This window comes from Hyperoodon ampullatus (assembly GCF_949752795.1).
Source record: "Hyperoodon ampullatus genome assembly, chromosome: 9".
Classification (NCBI taxonomy): domain Eukaryota; kingdom Metazoa; phylum Chordata; class Mammalia; order Artiodactyla; family Ziphiidae; genus Hyperoodon; species Hyperoodon ampullatus.
In genome coordinates this window covers 2,919,216-2,944,724 of record NC_136922.1, presented here as the reverse complement: position 1 = coordinate 2,944,724, position 25,509 = coordinate 2,919,216, and the positions used below count along the sequence as shown (strand labels likewise).

Sequence of the window (25,509 nt, the reverse complement as noted above, 5' to 3'; positions counted from 1 at the left end):
ATATTAATCTAGACCCAGACTTTACCCCCTTCACCAAAAGTAACTCAAAATGGATCACAGACCTAAACATAAAACAAACAAACAAACAAAAGCTATAAAATACTAGAAGATAACACAAGAGAAAACTTACATGACCTGGGGTATGTTATTGACTCTTAGATAAAACACCAAAAGCACAGTCTATGAAAGAAATGATTGACAAGCTGGACTTCATTAAAACTTAAGACTTTTGTTCTGTGAAAGACAATTCAAGAGAATGAGAAGACAAATCACAGAGTGGGAGAAAATATTTGCAAAAGACACATCTGATAAAAGACTGTTATCCAAAACATACAAAGAATGTGTAAAATGCAACAATAAGAAAATAAATCAATTAAAAAAGGGGTCAAAGACTCGACAGACACCCCACCAAAGATATGTAGTGGAAAATAAGCATACGAAAAGATGCTCCACGTCATTTCATCAGGGAAATACAAATGAAAAACACAATGAGATACCACACTGCACACCTATTAGAATAACACCCCCCCAAAAAAAATCTGGAACACTGATAACACCAAATTCTGACAAGAATGTGGAGCAACAGAAACTCTCGTTCACTGATGGTGGGGATGCAAAATGGAGCAGCCAATTTGGAAGACAGTTTTGTGGTTTCTTACAAAGCTAAACACACTCTTACTATGATCCAGCAGTCATACTGCTTGGTATTTGTCCAAAGCAGTGGAAAACTGCACACAAAAACCTGCACACAGATGCTTAGAGCAACTTTATTCATAATTGTCAGAACTCGGAAGCTACCAAAATGTCCTTCAGTAGGTGAGTGGATAAACTGTGGTCCATCTAGACAATGGAATATTATTCAGTGATAAAGGAACAATCACGCCGTGAAGGAACCCTAAATGCATATTACTAAGTGAAAGAATTCAATCTGGGAAGGCTACACACTGTATAATTCCAACTCTATCACATTCTGGAAAGGCAAAACTATGGAAACAGTAAAAAATCAGTGATTGCCTAGGGTTGGGGGGAGGTAAGGATGAATAGGTGGAGCACAGAGGAATTTTCGGGCAGTAAAAACACTGCTTGATACCATAATGATATATTCATGTGATTGTTCATTTGTTCAAACCAATAGAATCTACAACATCTAGAGTCAGCAGTCATGTAAACTATGGACTCTGGGTGATAATGACATGTCAGTGTAGGTTTATCCCTTTCAACAAATGTCCCCTCTGGCGGTGGATGTTGACGGCGAGGGAGCCTGTGTCTGTGCACATGGCAAAGGCTATACGGGAACTCTCTGTTCCTTCCCCTCAATCTTGCTATAAACCTAAAACTGCTCGAAAACATGAAGTCTTAATAAAATGATTTTTAATATATATAACTATTTCATTTATTAACATTTTATTTCCAACTTTTTATTCTCTCCTTCGTTGATTTATAATTATTGTTTGTTCATATATTAAGGTCTTACGTCTACTAAAACCTATTCTGAAGAACTTCTGTTTCATTGATCATGGAGGATTTCTTCATTGTTATACATGTATATGTTTTGTTGGGATGTTTTTGTGTGTTTTATTTCTTTTGGGGGTCTTTCATATGGTCTATCACTAGATACAACAGGCAGGCTGCACAATGTATGTTGTAATAAAGAATAAGATAGGTCACCTCCCATTGTCTTCATTTTCAAAATACACTTTGCAAATCATGGAGTTGGGGAGGAATTCAGGCAGAGTGCATTCAGCTTCTGGATTTAAATGGAAGATTAAACACAGACGTCCAAATTTGCTCCTTCCAGATACACTTTAAAAATAAATGTTCGTTTGAAAAGAGGCATAAACCCACAGAAACGGTGAGAACAGGGAAGGAGATAAGAAGAGGAAATTTCCAAGGCTTCAAAACAGATGGATGGGGTGGGAGCTGACCTAGAAGACCTGAACAAAGCGAATCCCGAGCAGGGAAGCAGCTGGAAGCTGAATGATTGACAGGGCAAAATCCTGAGTGCACACATGACTGATGACTCCAGTCTCTGTATTCAGAGCTGCTGTTGGGATGGGGCTAAATACAGAGGAGCGAGGTGGGCCATCCCTCCATCCTCTGCAGAGACCTGCCTCCCAACAGCTATACATGGGACTGTGTCTGTCATTCGTGGCAGACCTCCAGTCCCAATGGAGAACCCCTCAATACCAAACAAGAGTGGGATGCCTGCTGAGCTGACAGATGCACCGACCCCAGTAGCCTCCCATCCCAAGGCCAGGTGGGGTCATGGTCCCCAAAGGCTCAAGTATGACTAGCATATCACAGCATCAGGGACCTTCACTGCAAAAGACTAGTCACAGTGTGTAGCAGTGGTATGATGTGTCCACCTGGGCCAGACAGCCTGACAGGCTTGTGGACTCCCTATGCTGGGCAGCAAGACCAGCTTGCTCAAGCCCTTCTTCAGCGGTGTCCCCCAACTTGCTCATCACTCCTGCGGATGAGAGGAGGACCTAGTACAGCCCACAGTACCACAGCCCAGACCATGAACTGTGGAGTTCCAAGCACCACAGGCAGCATTGCAGCAAACAGGCACAGTACATGTTGGAAATGTGCAAAGGATGAAGTATCCTTACACATGGAAGAAACAGTTATGCTTTGTGAACAACACATACCTACATGGAGCCCAACCCACCAATATAATAGAATGCAAGAGAACAACTGTAACAAGCTTCAGTGCACAGCATCGGATGATGGCACCGCACGATCCCCAGCAATGGACAGCATTCAGAAAGACCCCAGGGAGCTTGCCTGTCTGCCTTGATCCCCAGTTGCCTGGAGTCATCAAGTCAGACCAACTCTGCTGGCTATCTGCAGCAACTGTGCTTTGGCAACAACAGGGTGCAGGTGGAGGTACAGGACTCTGTGCCTGGGATGCCCCGGGGGAGAAAGTACCTTTCTGTTTGGCAGTCACATGCTTGCATGCTTCAGAAATTGGCAGATGCAATTCAGAGCTCTTTTTTAAAGGGATTTTTTTTTTGAGACCAGATAGTCTTTTACTTCTAAGTATGTATTTCAGTATTTCTCAGGAAAAACTAGGATAAATATATTTCTTGGAGTGCTTTTAGCATTTTCATATCATACGTCCACTTCATTAGCTTACTTATAAAACATGAAGCAAAAATCAAGTTAACCTGCATTTTTAAAGTATTTGCCAAAAATCTATTAGATAATGTAATATGTATGAAACTTGTGAGCTCATGTGTTTTATGAGATTCTGGTCAACATTGGTGCCAACATACAATTAAGGAGAGTTACAGAGGATTTATAATGGTTACTAATACTGAATATAGATGAATATTTTATTTCAGATTTTAAAGTATTTCGGCATTTATAGAAACACAGTGAGTCACTGGTTACTGGCTAGTGTTCTGTAACATACAAATTCTTTCTTTTCACATTTTAAGCCTTTTTCCTCCCTGCAATGTCATGTAGAACTTCAGTATTTTTCATCAGTTTAATATTCAAAACAACATTCCATTTATGGACCTAAAGGTGGATACACTAAGCAAAGCACAGAAATATTCACATAATGTACAAATGAATTAACAAATGGGAGAATATATAGGGAAAGTAGCTTCAACAAACAACTCTAGGAACCAAATGACTTCCGTAACACACCATTGTAAAGCAATTATACTCTAAAAAAGATGTAAAAAAAAAATCCCTTCCTGTGAGGAAGCCTCCTGCATTGTTGGTGGGAATGTAACTTGGTGCAGTCACTATGGAGAACAGTATGGAGGTTCCTCAAAAAACTAAAAATAGAGCTACCATATGATCCAGCAATCCCACTCCTGGGCATATATCCAGACAAAACTATAATCCAAAAAGATACATGCACCTCAATGTTCATAGAAGCTCTATTTACATTAGCCAAGACATGGAAGCAAACTAAATGTCCATCAACAGAGGAATGGATAAAGAAGATGTAGTACATATATAAAATGGAATACTACTCAGCCATAAAAAAGAATGGAATAATGCCATTTTCAACAACATGGATGGAACTACAGGTTATCATACTAAGCGAAGTAAGTTAGACAGAGAAAGACAAATACCATATGCTATCACTTATATGTGGAATCCAAAATATGACACAAATGTATCTATGGAACATAAACACACTTGCAGACATAGAGAACAGACTTGCAGTTACCAAGGGAGAGGAGGGTTAGGAGAGGGAAGGATTAAGAGTTTGGGATTAACAGGTGCAAACTATTATATATAAGATGGATAAACAACAAGGTCTTACTGTGTAGCACAGGGAACTATGTTCAACACCCTGTGATTAACCATAATCAGAAAGAATATAAAAAAGAATGTATATATGTGTATTACTAAGTCACTTTGCTGTACAGCAGAAATTAACACAACATTGTACATCAACTATACTTGAAACAAAATAAAGTTAAAAAAAAAAAATCTGTTCCTGTGAGTCTACGGCCTTGTGTGCAGCTTTGCTGTGTTTGTGTATTTGTTCATTGCACTCGGAAGTGGAAGCACAAGGCCTGCGTGTGTTCAGAGGCCATCTGTGTTTCCTGCCCGTAGTCACTGATCCACCCAGATCTCCCTTCCCTTTCTTAATGAACCCAGGGAAAGATCTACATCTTTGAGAGTATCCTTAAAATTTATAAAAGAAGTTTTATTTAGAATAAAAAGTAACCTTTGGACATTTTTTTTCAAAAAGAGTATTGAGTGACAGCAAGAAGGGACGCAATGCTGCCCTAAGATGACTTCCACTCTACATGGCTAGACAAAGGCCAGAAGCCTGGAAGTGCCATAAGGGATTCAAACTCACCTGAGAGTACAGGTACGTACTCACCATTAAAGGAGAGTTCAGAGACAGGGCAGGGTCCTGCTGGGGACAGAGCATCCACCCCCCACTCCCCACACCAAGCTCCCCAGTGATGATGGAAGGATGGCTCTCACCCCACGGTGGAAAGGCTCTTCTCTGGCTAATTCAGCAAACCCAACAGGAAGGACCTAGAGATGAGATGTTAGTGGTTACCCCACAACAGCTCCCCTGCAGATGGGGTCAAAAGTAACAAGCCTCATCCATTTCAGAGCCTCTGATCAGCTTTTCAGCCCTCAGCCCTTAATTATGAGACAGCAGCCATGTATTATCACGTATCTGAAGAAAGCTCTTATCAGGGAAAAGAGAGACTTCCTGAAATAATAGGAACAGACAAAAAACCAACTTGGAGGCAATAAAGACCATGCAGGGAGGAGAAAAGTAAAACACAACAGAAGTTAACATGCTCAGAGGAAGAAAAGAACTACCCCATAAATGAAGTAAGTAATTATATATAATTAAGAGATATATGTGATAAATATATGACATCTATCTTGTATACATAATATATATAATTAATCATATAATCATAGCTAATTGTTAATAAATAAGAACTGTATGCACATCCAATATATGTATGTATTTGACATATGTATGGCATACATTTCTGTTGTATGTATTACATTCAGCAAAGAGTAAAGTGTTCATAAAAATTGAGACATGAGAGCGTGAATATAAAACTGAACAGAAGAATCTCCAAATAGGGTCTGATCAAGACTGCAGAGCAGGAAGACCCTGAGCTCACCCTCTCCCAGGGACACAGCAAAACTATGACTACATATACAGTAACTATCTCTGAGAATGACCTGAAGACCGGCAGGACAGGTTTTCTACAGCTAAGGATATAAAGAAAAGGCCACATGGGGATGGGGAAGAGGTCCAGTCAGAACCAGCACCCTCAGGGCAGTGACTCACAAGTGGGGGGCATATCACTACCACAGATGCACCCCTGAGGAACAGGGGTCCAAGCCCCAATTCGGGCTCCCTAGCTGGGGCACCTACACCAGGAGAATGAGCCCCGCCATAAGTCTGACTTTGGAAACCAGCCAGGCTTACATCCAGGCGAGCCTAAGGGCTGCAGGAAGCCGACCTTGCTCTTGAAGGGCTTCCATATGAACCCCCTCCTTCCGAATTCCAGAGCAGAGGCAGCAGCTTGAAAAGCACCTGGGTCTTAGTAAGAGGAGATACATTGACTCATTTTAAAGAGTGTGCCAGGGGGACAGGGATCTCTTGGAACCTTTGGAACTTTCTTAGGGATGGAAACAAGCACTGGCAGATCCGCTGTTTTTTCACTCTCCTTCCACCTTGCTGGCCTGTCTCTGTTGGGTATCATTTCTGTCGCTCTCCATCAAACTAGCTCACCCTGTGCACCCTGCCTTGTTGTTCCCCTGAGGACTTGCCCTGACCAACCCACCCACCCCAGCCTGCCCCTCCAAAGCAGCAACTGCCCTCCCCCCACTGGAGCAGGTGCCCCACTAAAGTGCCTCCCACCAGGGGGGCCAGACTCACCCCCCAGGCTGCCCGCAGCAGTCACAGCCCAACCACAATAGGAGCCCACCCGGGGGATAAGCCTGGGGCACCCAGCTCTGGAGACAGGGGGACTGTGTCACTGGACCCAATAGGACACCTTCTACATAAGGCCACCCCTTCAAGACCAGGACATACCTGAAATACCTAATACGAAGAAACAACACAGAGAGATTGGCAAAATGAGGACAAACAACGTTGATTTAAAAAGTGGGCAGAGGACCTAAATAGACATTTTTCCAAAGAAGACATGCAGATGGCCAACAGACATATGAAATATGCTCAACATCACTAATCGTCAGGGAAATGCAAATCAAAACCACAATGAGATGTCACCTCACCTGTCAAAATGACTATCATCGAAAGGACAAGAAATAACAAGTGTTGGCAAGGATGTGGAGAAAAAGGACATTCATTCACTGCTGATGGAAATGTAGATTGCTTCAGCCACTGTGGAAAACAGTATGGAGATTCCTCAAAAAATTAAAAATAGAACAACCATATGATCCAGCAATTCTATTTCTGGGTATTTTTCCGAAGAAAACAAAAACACTCAATCAAAAAGATATATGCATCCCTATGTTCATTGCAGCACTATTTACAATAGTCAAGACATGGAAGCAAAGAGGTATCCACTTAGAAGGATAGATAAATGGATAAAGAAATTGTGAGATATATATATATATATATATATATATATATATAGGTGATGAAATATTATATTAGATTTTAATTTAAAAAATAAAATCTCGCTATTTGCAACAACATGGATGGGACTAGAGGGTATTGTGCTTAAAAAATGATAATCCGAATTGTCCTATCTCTATTACAGAAATTAAATTGACAGTTCATAATCTTCCAGCACAGAAAACGTCAGGAGATGATGTCTTCACTGTTCAACTTTTAACACTTAAGAAAGAAATAATACGGAAACTACACAAACTCATCCGGAATACAAAAAGGAGAATATATTTTGTGATGCAAGCCTTACTCTGATACCAAAACCAGGCAAAGATGGTACAAATAAAGAAAACCACAGAATAATATCACTTACGAACATGAATGCATACATCTTTTTTTTTTTTTTTTTTTTTTTTTTTCAGTATGCGGGCCTCTCACTGTTGTGGCCTCTCCTGTTGCGGAGCACAGGCTCCAGACACGCAGGCTCAGCGGCCATGGCTCACGGGCCTAGCCGCTCCGTGGCATGTGGAATCTTCTCAGACCGGGGCACGAACCTGTGTCCCCTGCATCGGCAGGCGGACTCTCAACCACTGTGCCATCAGGGAAGCCGTGAATGCATACATCTTTAATAAACCCTCACAAATAAAATCCCACAATATGTAAAAATTGTCATATATCATGACCAAGTGTGTTTTATCCCTAGAATGCAAGCTGGTTCAACATTCGAAAGTCAGTCAGTGTCATTCATCATATATCTTATGTTAAGTGTTTTTACCACCATAAAATGAAATAATATTTTTTAAAAAAATAATGTGACTCTTCAAGAGTAATAGGTCATTTGGAAATTTAGGTGATTTGGGGAAATTTGGGGGGAGACCTACTGCCAGGGTTGCTGGGGTGTGGGGATGAAAGGTCAGGTGAGGTGAAAAGCCTCCACTGGCATCTCCCTGATGGATAAAGAGCCGAGTGATGGGGTACCACACTGCCACCTCCTGCTCTAATTTCCTCATCTGTGAGCCAGGAGTTAGAACAGAGTGGCACTCCTACAGGAATGTTCCCCAACATCAGGCTGAAGAAGAAGAATTATAGGAATAAAAAGGATGACAGGAGAAACATGAGCATTTATCTTCTAATTCAGAACTTAAAAGGGCGTAGCAAACAGTGAGGCATTTTACACATTTCAAGGCTGGAAGATGTTTGTATACTCACCCTCTTCTAGTGAAATCAATGAATGGGAGCACTGGCCTCCCCAAACGGTCCTTCTGGTGAGGATTCCAAAGCGCCTACTTACATTTGGAGAAGTAAGAAATAAGAGAGTCCTGAATACAGTTTTTAATTAAAATCAAGTATTTATATGTGGCTGCTAAATCGTGATTTCCCACGACTCTAAATAACAGGGGAGAAAAATTGTGTGAAAGCGTCTCTGGTGTCTGACCTGTGGAGCACAAATGTCAAAGGTAGTTTCATCCGCCAATTCCCCATAGAAGGAGAAAGGGAAAGTCAGAGACAGCAGTAGAATGAAAGGGAATTCCTGAAAGTGACTTTCAGGTGAGCAACGTATCGGCAGTTACCTGGACATTTTCTTCTTGGAAAATGTAACCCTACTCTATGTCTTCCGCCAACTTTTTTCTATATTGAAAACAGATTGGCTCATTACTTGCCAACTTCTCTAGATTTTCAAAGGTCAGAGTTTTCCTTGCTTACAATGTTAAATATGCTATGATTGGTATTGGTATTTTTCTTTATATATTGCTGCAGCATGTAGGCAGACTTTACCCTTCCTTTCGGAGCTTTCTTTCAACTGAGAAAAGTCTGGCAGGGTTTCTGTTAGGGAAGTCCAGCTACTTCTGTATCTGAGGCTCACTGAGCACCACATAGCAGCAGCTCCTTACACGTTGAAAAACAGATAATTGCCCCAAATTATGGCATTCCTATTTCTTTTTTTTACTTTAGCTGTGGCATTTCATTGTTTTCATTTTTTTTTCAATAAATTAAAGTAATATAGTCATTGTAAGAGAATAGGAAATGCAGGTAAACAGACATGGAAAAAAAAGTAACATAGAATTCCATTTTCTAGAAAGAACCACCATTCATGTATTAGTTTATATTCTTCCAGGCATATATGCTTATATGTGTATAATAATTCTTTGCCTTTACTAATCTACTTTCTTCGAATGCAAGGCTTTCCATGTAATAAATTAAATAGTTTTATCATTTTAAATAACTACTGCTTTGAAGATCCCATAATTTATTTTTAAATGGCTAGCTTGAGGCTAGAGAAGAAGTTTTATCAATAAAGATGGACTTTTAAGGACATAAAATGGCAAAGGCTCTTGGGAGACTGTGTGGGCAAGGACTTTATATTTTAATAAATGAATCAATTTACTAAAAACCATTTGCAGTGAGTCTTCTGAATACATGGCAATCTTCTTTAAAAGAACTAAAGATGAAACAGACCAGGATTCTGATCTCACAGGGTTTACTATGTAATGGGGAAAGAGACAAGTTCCTCAAAGAAACTTTTATTTGGCAAGCCACATGATAAGTGAGGACACCTTTATGGGTGCGTGAGATGGGTGTAGAAATGTGTCATGATTATACAGAGACGTTAGCTATGTCCCATTGGGGGACTGGAAGGAGGTTTTCTGGAAAAGATGGCATTTGATTGAGTGCTTGAAAATGATGACTCTCAGGTCCAAGTCGACTAGAAAAGTTCCCAGTGACGAAAGAACAGCCTATGCAGAATGCAGGGCAGGAGAGACAGACCAGAGCCTGGGGGTCCAGGGGTCACACCAGCTCCAGGCTGAGTGGGGAGGAGGGGGCCCAGGGTGGACATGTAGGGCAGACAGTCACCAGATAAAAGCTGGCAGTGAATTCATCAGACGTTCCGCAAACAAAACTCCCAACTGCTTAAGACAGATTCACTGGGCAGAATGGAAGAGAAGGAGGAACTTAAGCCCTTTGTGAATGACTTCTTCGTGTCGGGAAAAGATGTGCCTTAAATCACAAAACCGTACACCACCTGTTTGAGGGAACATCACTGACTCAGTTTTGTAAACTGAAAAGCATCAAACTTGTCCTTCAATCTATAGATAATAAGTGACGGAAGCCCATGGAAATTCATGTTCATTAGGTTTCAGAGACTATTTCAGTCCCATCATTGCCACCCTGAAAGTGATTTAAATGCAGGCAGTCACATGAAATGTGCTTTTCAATAAAAGGGAGGCCTGAGCTGATGGAGGAGTCCAGGAGGGGATCTAAAGAAAAAGATGAAAAGAGGAAGAAAAGAAAGCAGGAGGACTCAGTCTGGCCGACAGGCTTGCACCACTAACTGATGCTTCTTCTCAACTACACTGTCTGGAAAAAAGGTCTCTTATAAGCCACAAAATACCAGCAGAACCTCTTTTCCCAGTATGTTGACCACACTTCTGAGGGAGACCCAGAGTCTCCAGGGTGCATGGAAGCCTGGGTACCCAGGAAAGAAGGTAACCCTGCTCACATCCATAACTTACATAAGTGCAGACCGATTCAAGGAAGCTGGATTTGGGGAAAATCTGCAGCCGAACCCCAAGCACTTGAGCAGGGAGCATACAGGCCTGTATGACCATTCCTGGCCTGACCTCGCTGCCTTCCATGGGATCTTTTTGTTCTAGGAAGGAAAAGGCAAAGCTGAAATCCCTGTGTCACCCACAGCCCCAAAAGCTCTGCTGTGAGCCCCCTTCTCTGAAAGAGCTGGGTGTGCAGGGAAGAGTCACTTTAGAAGGCTGGGAGAGATTTGTAGAAGGAGAGGAGGGTGGCTCAGTTCCAGACACTTGGCAGGTGGAGAAATATTTATTCAGTGAATTTGGGACCAAGTATGGAAATGACTTTGCTCAGTTCCCTGAAGCAGGTGGATTTGTAAGACTTGGAAGCTTCCTTGAAAATTTATTTGAAGAAAAAATTGGGGGAATATCAAACAGGACTCCCTGGTAATCAAGACTCCTGAAATTTAAGCTCTATTTCCAGCCCATAGAAGCACCAATTTTTGAAAGCAGGGGCTTCCTTTCACTTCTGTGCCATGGTTCCCCAATGTTCATGATCTGTGGAGAGACTAGTTATTTTCAGGATGGGGTTTTCCAAAGCAAAGAATATCCAGGGCCACCTGTCAAATAAAGATATTTATTAATTTTAAGCACCCTATTACAATTGAAATGCTCTATGCACGGGCCAGGGATAAAGCCACAGATACTAACTATGCAGACTACCATATGGCCCCCCAAGTTCCTATTTGTCACTGCAGTAAAATTTTTGTGGACAACGTCCATCCTCCAATAAAGGGACATCAAAGGCTGTTTCTGAACTATTGAGATGGCCTTGTCCTACCTCTAAGAATTCCAACATCTTCCTCCTTTGGGTCAGTTGTATGGTTTCTTCAGCGATGGATGGCTTCCACTCTAGGTGACTCTTGCCCTCTTTAGCACAGGATGGACACAGCTCTTCCAACCGAGAGCAAGTTCAGGGGGATGGGAAAGCCAACTGCTGGCCGGACTCAAAACTGCAAAAAAGCAAGCAATTAGCTGCTGTGACTGGAACAGGTGGGTATCTGCAAGGGGAAATCCGAGAGATGCTAACCGGGAGGTCTGAGGTTGTCTGTATCATTTGGAGAAGCAAGCAAGAGGTCTAGAGTAACAGAGAAAGACAAATATCATATGATATCACATATATGTGGAACCAAAAAAAGATGCAAATGAGCTTATTTACAAAACAGAAACAGACTCATAGAACAGAAACATAGAAAACAAGCTTATGGTTACCAAAAGGCCTAGGGAGGGATAAATTAGGAGGTTGGGATTAGCAGATACACACTACTGTATATAAAATGGATAACCAGCAAGGACCTACTGTAGAGCACAGGGGACTATATTCAACATTTTATAATAACCTATATGGGAAAAGAATTTGAAATTTTATATATATATCTATAATTTGAAATTATATATATATATATATATATATATATAATTGAATTACTTTGCTGTACCCCTGAAACATTGTAAATCAACATTGTAAAACAACATTGTAAATCAACTCTACTTCAATAAAAAATAAATATAAAAAATACACAAAAACTAACCACCTCCAAATTTAAAAACAAATGAAAATTAAAAACACAGTTACTAAGACACAAAAGGCAGAGCCATCTTAGGCCTTCAGAATTGCACGTGTGTGTAAACAGGTATGAAGTCAGCAGGTAAAAGTTATCTTGCAGGCTAACAGAAAGCTGTTTCTGTAAACTCGCATAGAGCTATGGTCACAGTCTGACTGCTAGAATATGAGACATAGCAATTCTAAAAATATGACACATACACACCCTTCCTCTGTCTATAAAGAGTGAAAGGAATGGGTCAAAGCGTGAAGAAGCTTTTCTTGAGCGGTCACATTATTGTTTATTACTTTCTTAGACATTGCTATAATTCCCCAGATGTCCTTAAATGAGCATGTATTATTTTTTATTAAATGCCATTCTAATATCAGTAAGAAGAGTGTGCCCTTGTCCGCATGGAGGTTACAGTATAATGAAAGAAACTTTAGTTCCACAAAACATTTGCTTGGATCCTTTCCCCAGAAGTCAGGATCATAAAGTGACTTCACTAAATGTCAAAAATCTCTACCTATAAAGCTCTGGTCACAGAGAGTAGTAGAATGTTAAAATAGGCATTTATTTTTACCTTTAGACTTGGAAAAAAAGGAGAAGCTGTCATTATCATGTCTTCTTATAGAAACTCTTAACACAAAAAGTCAGCATTATGCAATGAATGGAAATAGGGTTGTCCGCTTCAGCAAATAAAAATGGAGGATTCTCAGTTAAATTTGAGTTTCTGATAAACAGCATACAATATTTTTGATACAAGCATGTCTCATAAGGTATTTTATACATTTATCTACAATCCCAAGTGGAAAGAATCCAGGCTAAGAAGCCTTATTTTTTAGCTCAGACTCTTGCCCTGGCTCTGAGGATCTTGCTCTCGGTTTTCTGGGTTAAATAAGAGGGCTCACCACTGACTGTTCCAATATTCTATATAAAGCTTGCAGGACAAGGAAAAGTTCCTTATGAACTTAGCCTCCCAGAGAGCTGTGATTTTCTAAAATAATTTTTTTTCTAAAGTGAGACCTGAGGATCCTGAAACTTTTGCACATAGCCTTTGAGGTTTTTGTATTTGTTTCATTGACTTTCAGTTAAGTTTCACTCATCAACTAATTTTTTTAATCATATGAGCAAATTTCACTTCAGTTAATATTTAGAAGGATGTGAAAAGATCACTACTATTATACCAATAAAAAGTCATAGGAAAGTGTTTTAATGAAGCATTGGGGAGTTGTATACGCAAAGAAATCTAAAAACAACGAGACTCCAGAAGCTCTAGGCTGTCCTAGCAATCAAGGGCTGGGGCATCCTTACCCAGCAGGAGAAAAGAAAGGAAAGGAATTTGTTTTTTAATGTTGGCCAAATTTGTTTTTCAAACTTGATCAAAAACAGCAATCCAGAGATACAGAAAGCTCTGCAATCTTTAAATAGGATAAGTATAAATGAAATGACACCAAGGAACAGCATAGTTAAATGGCTTAAAGCCACATATAGAAAATCTTTAGAGAGGCTAAAGACTTCCAAAACTATGTTGAATAAAAGTGGTGAGAGTGGACATCCTTGTCTTGTTCCTGGTCTTAGAGGAAACGCTTTCAGCTTTTCACCATTGAGTATGATGTTAGCTGTAGGTTTCTCATATATGGTCTTTACTATATTGAGATATGTTCCCTCTCTGCCCACTTTCTGAAGAGTTTTTACCATAAATGGGTTTTGAATTTTGTCAAAAGCTTTTTCTTCATCTACTGAGATGATCATATGGTTTTTATTCTTCAATTTGTTGATGTGGTGTATCACATTGATTGATTTGTGGATATTGAAAAATCCTTGCATCCCTGGGATAAAGCCCACTGGATCATGGTGTATAATCCTTTTAATGTATTATTGGACTTGGATTGCTAGTATCTGGTTGAGAGTGTTTCTCTCTATGTTCATCAGTGATATTGGCCTGTAATTTTCCTTTTTTGTGGTGTCTCTGTCTGGTTTTGGTATCAGAGTGATGGTGGCCTCATAGAATGAGTGTGGGAGTTTTCCTCCCTCTGCAATTTTTTGGAACAGTTTCAGAAAGATAGACGTTAGCTCTTCTCTTAGCCATTAAAAAGAATGAAATAATGCTATTTGCAGCAACATGGATGGACCTAGAGATTGTCATACTGAGTGAAGTAAGTCAGGCAGAGAAAGAGAAATATTGTATAATATTGCTTATATGCAGAATCTAAAAAAAAAATGATACAAATGAACTTATTTACAAAACAGAAACAGACTCACAGACCTAGAGAATGAACTTGTGGTTACTAGGGGGGAAGGGTGGGGGTGAGGGATAGTTAGGGAATTTGGGATTGACATGCACACACTGCTACGTTTAAAATGGATAACTAACAAGGACCTACTGTACAGCACAGGGAACACTGCTCAATATTCTGTAATAACCTAATTGGGAAAACAATTTGAAAAATAATAGATACATGTATATGTATAACTGAATCACTTTGTTGTACACCTGAAACTAACACAACATTGTTAATCAACTATGCTCCAATATAAAATAAAAAAGTTAAAAAAAGGAAGAAGCTGAAGAAAAATGCCATATTAGATACATGAAAACAAGGTTCAAAAAGTACTAGACTTTGTATTCAAAGCAATGGAAGACCAAAAATAATGAAACAACATCTTTAAAGTTCCAGGGAAAATAAAAATCTATCAGCCTAGAATTCTATATCCAGTGATAAGAAATTTCTAAAATGAAGATGAAATGTTCAGATAAATGAAAGCTGAGAGATTTTATTGCCAGCAGACCTGTACTATAAGACAAGCTAAAGGAAGTTTTTCAAGTTAGAAAGAAACTAAAAAAGGATACCAGATGGAAACTTCTATCTTTAGAAAGAAATGAAGAGCACTAGAAAGAATAAGCATGTGAGCAAATAGAAATGTTATTTTGCCTTTTTTCTCATTGAAAAAAATTTTGTGACTTTTCAAAGCAATATATATATACATGTCTTTATATATTAATTAATTATATTGGGGTTTATAACATATGGAGAAGTAAAATGTCTAACAATGGTAGCACGAAGAATAGGATAGGGTATAAATGGAATTATATTGTTGTAAAGTTCTTATCTTATACATAAAGTACTGTAACATTAATGAAGGTGAACTGGCAAGTTAAGGATACCCATTGTAACCCTTATAGCAACCACGACAAAAGTAACACAAAAATATGTAGCTAATAGTCAATAAAAGAGATATAATGAAATAATGAAAAGCACCTAATGAACCCACAAGAAGACAATAAAGGAGGAACAAAGGAGTCACAAACATAAGAGACAAATAGAAAACAAATAGATGATAGACATAAACCTGATTGTGTGAATAACTGCAATAAATGAAAATGCACTAAACTCTTTACATAAAAGGCAGAGATTTTCATTTAAAAGGACATAAAGAAGGGACACAGATGCTCATGCCTTGGGATGCTCACATTTATGCTGGTCCCAAGAGATGAATGTTAAATATGAAGGTCTGCAGAAAGATTGAAAGAACAGGAAAGACACACTATACAAACGGTAAGAGCTTAAAAGTTGATGTGACTATGTTAATATCAAACAAAAAAGAATTTCAGACAGGAGCATAGCCAGATAGGAAGAGGATCATTTCTTAATTTAGCAAGCCTAATTGTGTATGAAAATATATAATAATTTTAACATATTGCAAGCAAAAATGGACAGAACTAAAGGTATTAAAAGCAAATCCACAGTCATAAAGATCTTTTTTTTTAAGGTATATTTTTCCTTTAATGTTAAGTTCATAATGACAGAAAATATAAGTTCATAATAACTAAATAGAAACAAGCATATATAGAGGTGTGTGTGTGTATCTTTTTCTTTTTTCAAATTTAATTAATTTATTTATTTTACTTTATTTATTTATATTTATTTTTTTTATACAGCAGGTTCTTATTAGTCATCCATTTTATACACATCAGTGTATACATGTCAATCCCAATCTCCCGATTCATCACATCACCATAAAGATCTTAATACCTCTCTCTCAGTAAATTATAGGAAATATAAACAAAAAATCCCTAAGAATATAGAAGATATGCATAATATTATCAACCAACTTGACGTAAGTGACATTTGTAGAACACTACACCTAATAACTTCAGAATACACAATGTTTTCCATAGCTCTAGGAATATTGACCAAGGCAGATCACATACTGGGTCATGAAACAAGTCCCAGTACATTTCAAAAGACTGAAATCCTAAGTATTATATTTTCTCTGCTATTTAAATTATATTAAAATTCAATTTCAGTAATAATAAAATATCTAGAAAATTTCCAAATATTTGGCAAATTTGTGGCAGACTTTAAACAAGAAATAGATCAAAGGAAAAATAATCTCCAAAAAAATTAGAAAATATTTTGAAATAATGGTGAAACAACAACATGTCAACATATATAGGATGTAATATAGTGTTCCTTAAAGTAAAATTAGTAGCTTTAAATGGTTATATTTTAATAGAATAATACAAAATTAATTGTCTAAGCTTCCAACATAAAAACAGTAGGAAAAAAAATGGAACATGAAATACCCAATGAAACAGAAAATAAGCTACAGAACACATCAATGGAGCCCAGCATTTTTTTAAAAAAAAAGATTAATGAAATTTCAAGAAAAATAGAAAGAAAACACAAGCTGTAAGGATGAGATTGGAAAGACAACTACAGATTGAATTGTTCAGGTAGTAATAGGATAACAAGGCATAGTATGAACAACATTATGCCAAAATCTGACAACTTAAATAAAATGACCAAATTTCTTGAAAATATCTTACCAAAGTGGCACAAACTAGAATATCTGAATTGTGATATATTTATTTTAAAAATTGAATTTATAATTGAAATTCTACTCCCAAGTGTTGGGTTTGCAACCTCAGGAGCTTCCCAGGTGAGATCCGAAACTTGTCCCCCTACTCAGGGGGCAGGGAGAGAATGAAGAAAAAGGCAGAGTCTCCAGATGGGCAGGTGGGAGGTTTAACAAGCAGGGAACTTACTTGAGGCTTGTCTTGATCACCTCAAGATGAGTAGATCTCGGCACCTGCCTGCCAGAATCTTAAAGTTTAAGATTTTAAACCCAACAGGCCTTACCTGGGTTCAGTTACATGTACCATCCGAGTGGTCTAAACAACACTCTCTCTACTCCTCAGGCAGCTTCTATCCTGGGGAAGGCAAGTAGGTCACACCTTCCAAGGATGGGGAGGGGTGAGGAGCCTCCAGTTGCCTGGGTCCAGCTCAAGGGTCAACCAGCAGTCATGTCCTCTCAATGACCACCTCCAAAAACAAGGAAGCCCCCAAGTACCGATGGCTTCACTGGTGAGTTCTAGAAAACATTTAATGAAGAAATAATATGAATCTTAAACTCTTTCAGAAAAGAGAGGTTGAGAAAATGCTTCCCAATTTCTTCTGTGAAGCCAGCATTAACTAACAACAAAATGTGATAGAGCTTTTACAAGAAAAAAATATATAGACCAATATTTCTGTTGAACATGAACATAAAAGTCATCATTAAATATTAGAAAATTGAATCCAGCATTGTGACCTAGTTGGGTTTCTCCCAGAAATGCAATATTTGCCCAACATTCAAAAATCAAGCAGTATAATTCACACATTAAGAGAAGATCATACGATCAGGTTAACAGATGCAGAAAATAGACAAAATTCAACACTTGTTTACCATAAAAACAATCAGCAAATAAAAAAATGGGAAGAAATTTCTTCAATCTAATAAAGGTAATACACAAATAAACCTACAGCCAACATTATATTTAATCATGTAATTTGAATGCTTTCCATGTGGGATAGGAGACAAGGCTCTGAATCTTTTTTTCCACATTTTGTTGGTGGTCCTTAAAGAATACAGTGGAGCATTAAAGAAATAAAACATAATAGAGATTGAAAAATAATTAAAACTGTCTTTGTTTGAAGCCCATATAAATTTTTGCTTAGAAAATTATGAGCAATATACAAAATAATTATTAGAATTAATAAGTGAATTTACCCCGGTCAGTATGTAAAAACCAATTGCATTACTATATACTAGCAATAAACAATTGGAAAATAAAATTTTAAAGTGTCATTTACAATAGCATCTAAAAACAGAAAATATTCTTTCCAGTAAATTTAAGAAAGTATGCATAGGATTTTTACATTAAAAATTCCACAGAGAAAATAGAGCTAAACATATACAGAGATATACTATGTTCATGGATTAGAAGACTCAACGTTACTAAGTTGTCAGTTTTCCCCAAATGAATCTATAGACTCAACGCCATCCCAGCAAGCATTTCTGTAGAAATTGACATACTGGTTCAGCTACTCACATGGAAACCCAAAAGACTTATTAAAGCTAGTAAAATTTTTAAAGGGTTGGAAAGACTTACATTAATTGATTTCAAGGCTTACTATAAAGTTATTTAAATAGGGCAGGATATCTGTTGCCATACTGATGTTTGTATAAATCCACGCAACACAAGAAATCCAAAAAATACACATGGTGGTAAATAGAATTTTGACAATTCTGAAAGAAAAGTTGTCTTAACAGTGATGCTGGAAAAACTAGGTATCTATGTGAAAAGTAAAGAAATAAATCTTGACTTCTAACCTTGGATAAACCACAAAATTATCTTGACCTGAACATAAAAGGTAAAGCTATAAAGTATCCAGAAGAAAACAGGGAAGAAACTGTGCTCAGCCTCGGAGTAGGCAAAGATATCTTACAAAGCACATACACACACACAAAAAAGAGTACTAATGAATAAAACACAACTTTGATAGGCTATTTATGAAAATTAAAAATTACTGCTCTTCAGGAGACAGTTCAAAAAATGAGACTATGAACTTTTAAAACTTTATTTTAATTTCATTGTTAAAAATTGAAAATGCAACCTTTTAATAGTTTTTTAAAACAATGAAAATGGGAGAAAACATTCATGATACTTATAGGAATTCTATTGAAAATGTATAAACTCCAGAAATTCAATAAGAGATAGACAACCAATTTTAAAAAGGGCAATTTCAGACAGTCTTCAAAACGTAAGATACACCAAAGCCCAAAAAAGCACATGAAAAAGTATCCAACTTAGTCAATAGTTAATAAACATTGCAAATGCAAATGAAAACCACACTGAGATTCCACCTCACCCACTAGAGAGGCTAAAATTTTAAAAATTTGATCAAACTTGTTGATGAGTATATGAGACAGTGGGAACACTCATACTGCTGGTAGAAATGTACAATATTTACAACTATTTGGGAAAGTAATTTGGTAATTTCTTTTTCTTTTTTATTCTTTTGTTTTTTGGCCGCGCTGTGCGGCATGCGGGATCTTAGTTCCCCGACCAGGGATCGAAGCTGCGCCGTCTGCAATGGAAGTGCGGAGTCTTAACCACTGGACTGCAAGGGAAGTCCGCTGGTAATTACTTATATAGTTATGTACACACTTATCACAGACACAGCAATTCTACTTGGAAAAAAATGGAAACGTGTATCCACAAAAAGACTTGTATAAAAATGCTCATGTCAGCTTTTATTCTAAAAGCCAGCAACAGCTTAAATGTCCATTTGCAGGCAAGCGAAAAAACAAGCTATGGCAGAGCTATACAAAGGAACATGAGTCAGCAATGAGAATGAGCATCCTCCTGGTCCCCAAACATATATAGGAATCACAGACACATTGAAAGAAGCCAAGCACAGAAGGCTCTAAGGTGCTGCATGATTCCAGGTAAAGGAAGTCCTTAACCAGCAAAATGAAAGAAGTTTTTGGGGACTGGGGAGTGAGGGGTGGAGTTGGTAGTCAGATAAGGAATTCACTGAAGGTGTTAATAGGGCACTTTCTGAGGTGTAACCATGTGCATCTTGATCGGTGTGTGGTGACTCAGGTATATACATTGGTCAAAATGTAGCACAGTACACAAAGTCTATGCAAGTTACTGTTTGTAAGTTGTTCCTCAATAAAGTTGGTGAGAAATGTAATAATCCTGATCTAGACCCCCAGGTGACCACCTCACGGAAGACGGTGACATGATTCAATTCCCACAACTCAGTTACGATCATGAGTACGCTGACACCACACTTGGTACAATTTTAATACTCACAGACTCAATAAGAAATAGCGTGAATGAACTTATTATCAAAACAGAAATAGACTCACAGACATAGGAAAAAAAAAACTTATGGTTACCGGAGGGGAAAGGAGGGAAGAAGGGATAAATTAGGAGATTGGGATTAACGTACACATTTTACTATATATAAAATAGATAAGCACAAGGACCTACTGAATAGCACAGCGAACTATACTCAATATTCTGTATATATACATATATATATATATATATATATGAAACTGAATCACTTTGCTGCACACCTGAAGCTAACACAACATTGTAAATTAACTACACTTCAATTTAAAAAATGGTTATTGAAAAAAAAATGAATCAGCAGTGGGACTTCAAAAATAAATGTTGTAGTTGTGATAAGTAGAGGCCAATGACCTTAGAGGAAGCCATGCTCATTGAAGTAATTTGAACACAGGAAAATGCTGGAGGATCCAGACCCCACCAGGCACGAACCCAGTCACCATGCTGAGCTCAGAACCTACGTAATGAGGACACAGCCGCTGACACTGCCCACAGATCTTCAGCGGTGGTCCTCCCCTCTCTCCTTAAACTAATATGGTTCATGGCAGTTCTACTGGTTTCGTAGTTTATTTTTCATCTGATCTGTAAATTTACTTTTATAGGTACTTAAAAGCTAAAGGCCTAAGAGTTTCTAGTGTTTAATAGTTGCATATGTTTAAGTAAAATTACAATAAAAAGAATTGAAGTAAACATTGGGGGTCTGTGAGAATATTTCTCCTTTTAAAGGGATCAATACATTATTCAAGGCTGGGAGCTGCTGAGTATTTCTAAATGGTGTTATAACTGGAAGAGACCCAGAAAACTTGATTGAATGCTGGGGCTGCCAGAAAAAAAATGTAGCAGCACTGGCAATGGTGACTCTTTGTACAATTCAGAAACAGTTCTGCCTCTGAGCACACAGAGGCGGATTTGCTGGGATGGCATGAAAGGAATTTTTGTGTAGAAAAAGCAGTGGCTTCGTTTCTAAGTGAGAGGGCACTTTTGCGAATGCTGACAAAAGGACTAAAACCATTGACAGTCTAACCATTATAGTGGGATTTTGGTGTCTGCAGATATATTGGGCACCACTATTTGAATTATGATATCGTTGAATTCCATCAATGAACCATTATATTTGCCAGGGCTTTTGAGTTTGCAAGGGATAGAAAACTCCAATTCAAATAGACTTGGGCAAAAAAAGATACGCCTTGGCTTTGACCACTGAAGACACCAGTCTCCTCTGAGGCTGTGAGGACCTCACATAATATTTTCAGGACTAAATTTGTCATCTTTTTTTGCTTCGACTTTCTTCGGGGCTGTCTCCATCTCAGGTAGAGTCTACAACCAGTGATGCCCCTGGTAGGTCCAGCCTTAATTTTTACGAGACTCAAGTCAATGAGAAAGAGAAAAACACTTCAATTCTCAGATGATTCAAGCAAAAGTGATAGACCTGACTCACAGCCTCAGCAGGACCACGCGACCATCCCTGATGCAACCGTGGCCGAGGGACAGTGACCCCGGCCAGACCTGGTCCCTTGACCCATCTGACAGCTCTGCCTGAGAAGCAGGTGGTTGAGGATGGAGATGGGCTTGGTTCTCTAGAGGAAAACGGTCAATGTTTGTTATCAGAAGAAAGAGAACAGATATTGGATGGCAAATATCCAGTAAAATCAGTGTGAACATAAATAAGTAAACCTCTAATGAATGAAATAATAACAATATATTTGGGGCACAAGGGAGAAATATGATTTGAACGCAGCGTAGAAGGTGGGTTTGGAATTGTTTGAAAAAATGTATTCCAAGAATACTAATTAGTGAATCGGTTTCCATCTGGAAGCAAAACAGCAGTGGTACCCTGAGAAGACCCACCCTTGGCCACAGAAACACGAAGCTGTGCTCATCCCATCTCCGGATGAAAGAAACTTCGGCTGGTGAGTTAATTTATGGAAAGATAGAATGAGGATCACGAGAATAATGGACCAAATTGAATAACTTGATGTAAAGAATAAAATGAAGACTGATGATTGTGCACAGAGGACCAACTCCACAAGTATATGATGGAGCACCCTTGCCAGTGGAGACCCGAGTAACTCTTCACTGACCAGTGGTGGTGACCAGGTTTTGAATCCCTCAACCCTCAATCAATTCCTCAAAGGATTTCTTTCTTGAATCTCGCAAGAAAGTGAGGGATAACAGGATGAAGAGGGCACGGACTGAGCAGTGGACGAGACCTATTCTTGGCTCAAGACTACAGAGAAGCTTCCCGCTTCCCTATGCCTGGTGCTGGAAGAAAGGAGTTTCTCTCGAGAGCTAGAGATAAAACCTAACTTGCATATTTTTGAGTGAGGAGAAGAAGGGTAAGAGTGAAGAGCCTCGAGCAGCGCTGGTCGGGGAAGAGGGCGCTGCGTTCAGGCGCCGAGAGGGAGAAAGAGGAAGACGTGGGGGAGAAGCAAGTCCACGTCGGGGGCTGACGCATGCGCACAGCCAACCGTGCCCGGTTCGGCTCTCCTCTTGTACAGAGCGGTGGGTACAGGCACCTCGCTGGCGCTCTCCTGCCTCCTGTCCCTGCTGCTCTTCGCTGGGATGCAGATGTACAGCCGCCAGCTGGCCTCCAACGAGTGGCTCACCATCCAGGGCGGCCTGCTTGGTTCCGGCCTTTTCACCTTCTCTCTCACTGCCTTCAATAATCTGGAGAATCTTGTCTTTGGCAAAGGATTCCAAGCAAAGATCTTCCCTGAGATTCTCCTCGGCCTCCTGTTGGCTCTCTTTGCATCTGGCCTCATCCACCGAGTCTGTGTCACCACCTGCTTCATCTTCTCCATGGTTGGTCTGTACTACATCAGCAAGATCTCTGTACCACTCTGTACCAGGCAACAGCTCCAGTCCTCACACCAGCCAAGGTTACAGGCAAGGGCAAAAAGAGAAACTGACCCTGAATGTTTAATAAAGTTGATTCTTTATAAAATAAATAAATAAAAGAGTGACGAGAGCCTGGCGGAGGGCAGAGGAAGTCGAGAGGCCCCCGAGCGCACCTGCAGGACTTCAGTGCGTGACCAAGCACAGTGTGGAGGTCGGGGAGTAGCTGGAGATGCAAGCAAGGTGAGATCCTCAAAGATCACGCTGTCTGCATCTTCCCCTAATTCATCTGATAAACATTTGTCACGGCCCAGCTACATACTGCACAGGCCACAGGAGCTAGGGATACAGGAGTGACTTACGGTAAGGGGGTTGGGGCACAGAAGGTGAGAGGGCTCATTAAGCAAGTATATGCAACACTGTCTTAGAGATGCTCAGTAGTGTGGATTTGAAAATAAAAGGCTGTTGGTTGTGTGGGCAGTTTGACGGTGTCAGCCTTGTCCTGGTTTGCAGGTCCAAATCACCACCCCCACCCAGCGAGGACCATAGACGTGGACTCCACGGAAGGCTCTGTGTGCAGCAGGACCGGGAGGAATGAATGGTTAACATGAGATACCTGATGAATGACACTGACATCCTGTCCGTCACACGCTTCCCACACTCTCCTTGGTCCTTGATTCCTCCTGGTTTACGTGCAAACCACTGACCATTTCCTTCCAGCTGTATCTCAGATTTATGACTCAGACACCGTCCCCCTAAGTTCTGGATGTCTGGATGGTCCCATGTTTGGGGTCTATGCAGAAGTAGTTTGGGGCAAGGAAGCACTTCTTTTGATCGTTGTCAGGCACTTGCTCATGTTGGAAGCCCAGGGCCTGAGCCCAAGCAGTGTCCCGGGCCAGGTTCCCCTTCCTCTGGTGCTGGCATTGCTCCAGGAGCTGGTGACATCTGGAGAGCCTTGAGATCCCCCAGAGAACTTCAAAGTGCCCTTAGCATACCATGGAAGGGTCAAGAGGCCAGTCAGTTTGGGGCCTGGGGGAGAAGCCATCCCAGGAAGATACACTGCCTGACTCTCCAGCAGACATGTGTGCCAGGCACGTGTGCTGTGGGTCCTCCTAGAAATATGCTCTCCCCCGTTCTCTGCCTTCTGCTGTGAGGTGCCACGGCCCACTTTGGGGGACCTGAGGGCAGCGTACAAACAAAGCTAGGTCTCTGGTTGTGCCACTGCCCAGTCTGGTCCAGGACTCCTGGGAAGACCAGGAGCCAGAGATGCAGTCCTTAGAAAACACATCCCATCTCAGAAGTGCTCCAGAGTGGACCCCAGGCTCCCTTTATCAACCAAGGAAAACCCTGCCTGGGGTCAGCATGTCACCCAGCACCTGCCAGGCTGCCTCCTCTGGAGCTGTCCAAAAGGAGGAGGAAAACAACCTAAATCGTGTCGCCCAAGGCTTTTCTGCCTCGCTCGATGCACACAGACCCTCGTCTCCGAGGGCACGGCCTGTGCCAGCGAAGCCCAAGCCTTGTGCTATCCTCCTTAGGCCAATCCATGCTGAGGGGCCCAGGTTCCATTAGGACTATTTAGGAGACTTCTGTATTGGTCCACGTGTATGTGGTCTGGGGGTCTGGGATGTTAATGCAGCGCAGGCCATTATAGTATATTCGAAATGCATCTCTGGCCACCTCCTTTCAAGAAACATGCTTTTCCACTGATTTGAGAAGAATTATCTGTGAGTCATCCGTTCGATTATCTGAACAGATGCTGCTGACTTTGGGTAGAACAGCAGGAGCGGTGAGTCCCCGAGGTGTGGTGTAATCAGGCAGCCCGTGCAGAGGGCCAGCACGGGAACAGTAACTCTCCACCCCAGCCGTGGATCAAAGGCTGATCAGGATGGAGCTGTTGCCTCTGCTGACTGTTGCCCCTGCTGACCAGTAGCCCGATCCAGAGCCGAGCTTAAGTAGCCAGCTTGCTCTGTGCACATCACAAAAAGCCACCCGAGCGCCTCAGGTGGCTTCTCTCACTCATTACGTTGAGTTAGTGGTCCGCCTTCTGCCTGGCCACAAAAATCCTGCTGACCCTGATTTCATGTGCGAGTGCCTTTTATTCCCTCTAACCTGGAAAGATGAAGACTTTACAGCTTTTCTTTTCTCTGGCCCAAGTCCAGAATTCAAGGTAAATGCGGCTTTGCGAAGGTGTGAACTAAATAAAAGCAACCCTTAGGCATTGGGCCCAGGCAATCAGGGAACAGCAGGATTTTGTGAGAG

At 40.2% G+C, this 25,509-nt stretch overlaps 1 protein-coding gene across 1 annotated transcript; it reads left to right on the top strand.

The window, feature by feature from the left end:
• Positions 1 to 22,920: 22,920 nt before the first annotated feature.
• Positions 22,921 to 23,324, top strand: LOC307057745 (dolichyl-diphosphooligosaccharide--protein glycosyltransferase subunit KCP2-like; the record flags this gene model as incomplete). Its single annotated transcript, XM_079710987.1, is given in 2 exon segments — positions 22,921 to 23,247; positions 23,250 to 23,324. Coding segments are annotated over 2 exon segments (345 nt in total). The 5' UTR covers positions 22,921 to 22,977.
• Positions 23,325 to 25,509: the final 2,185 nt, after the last annotated feature.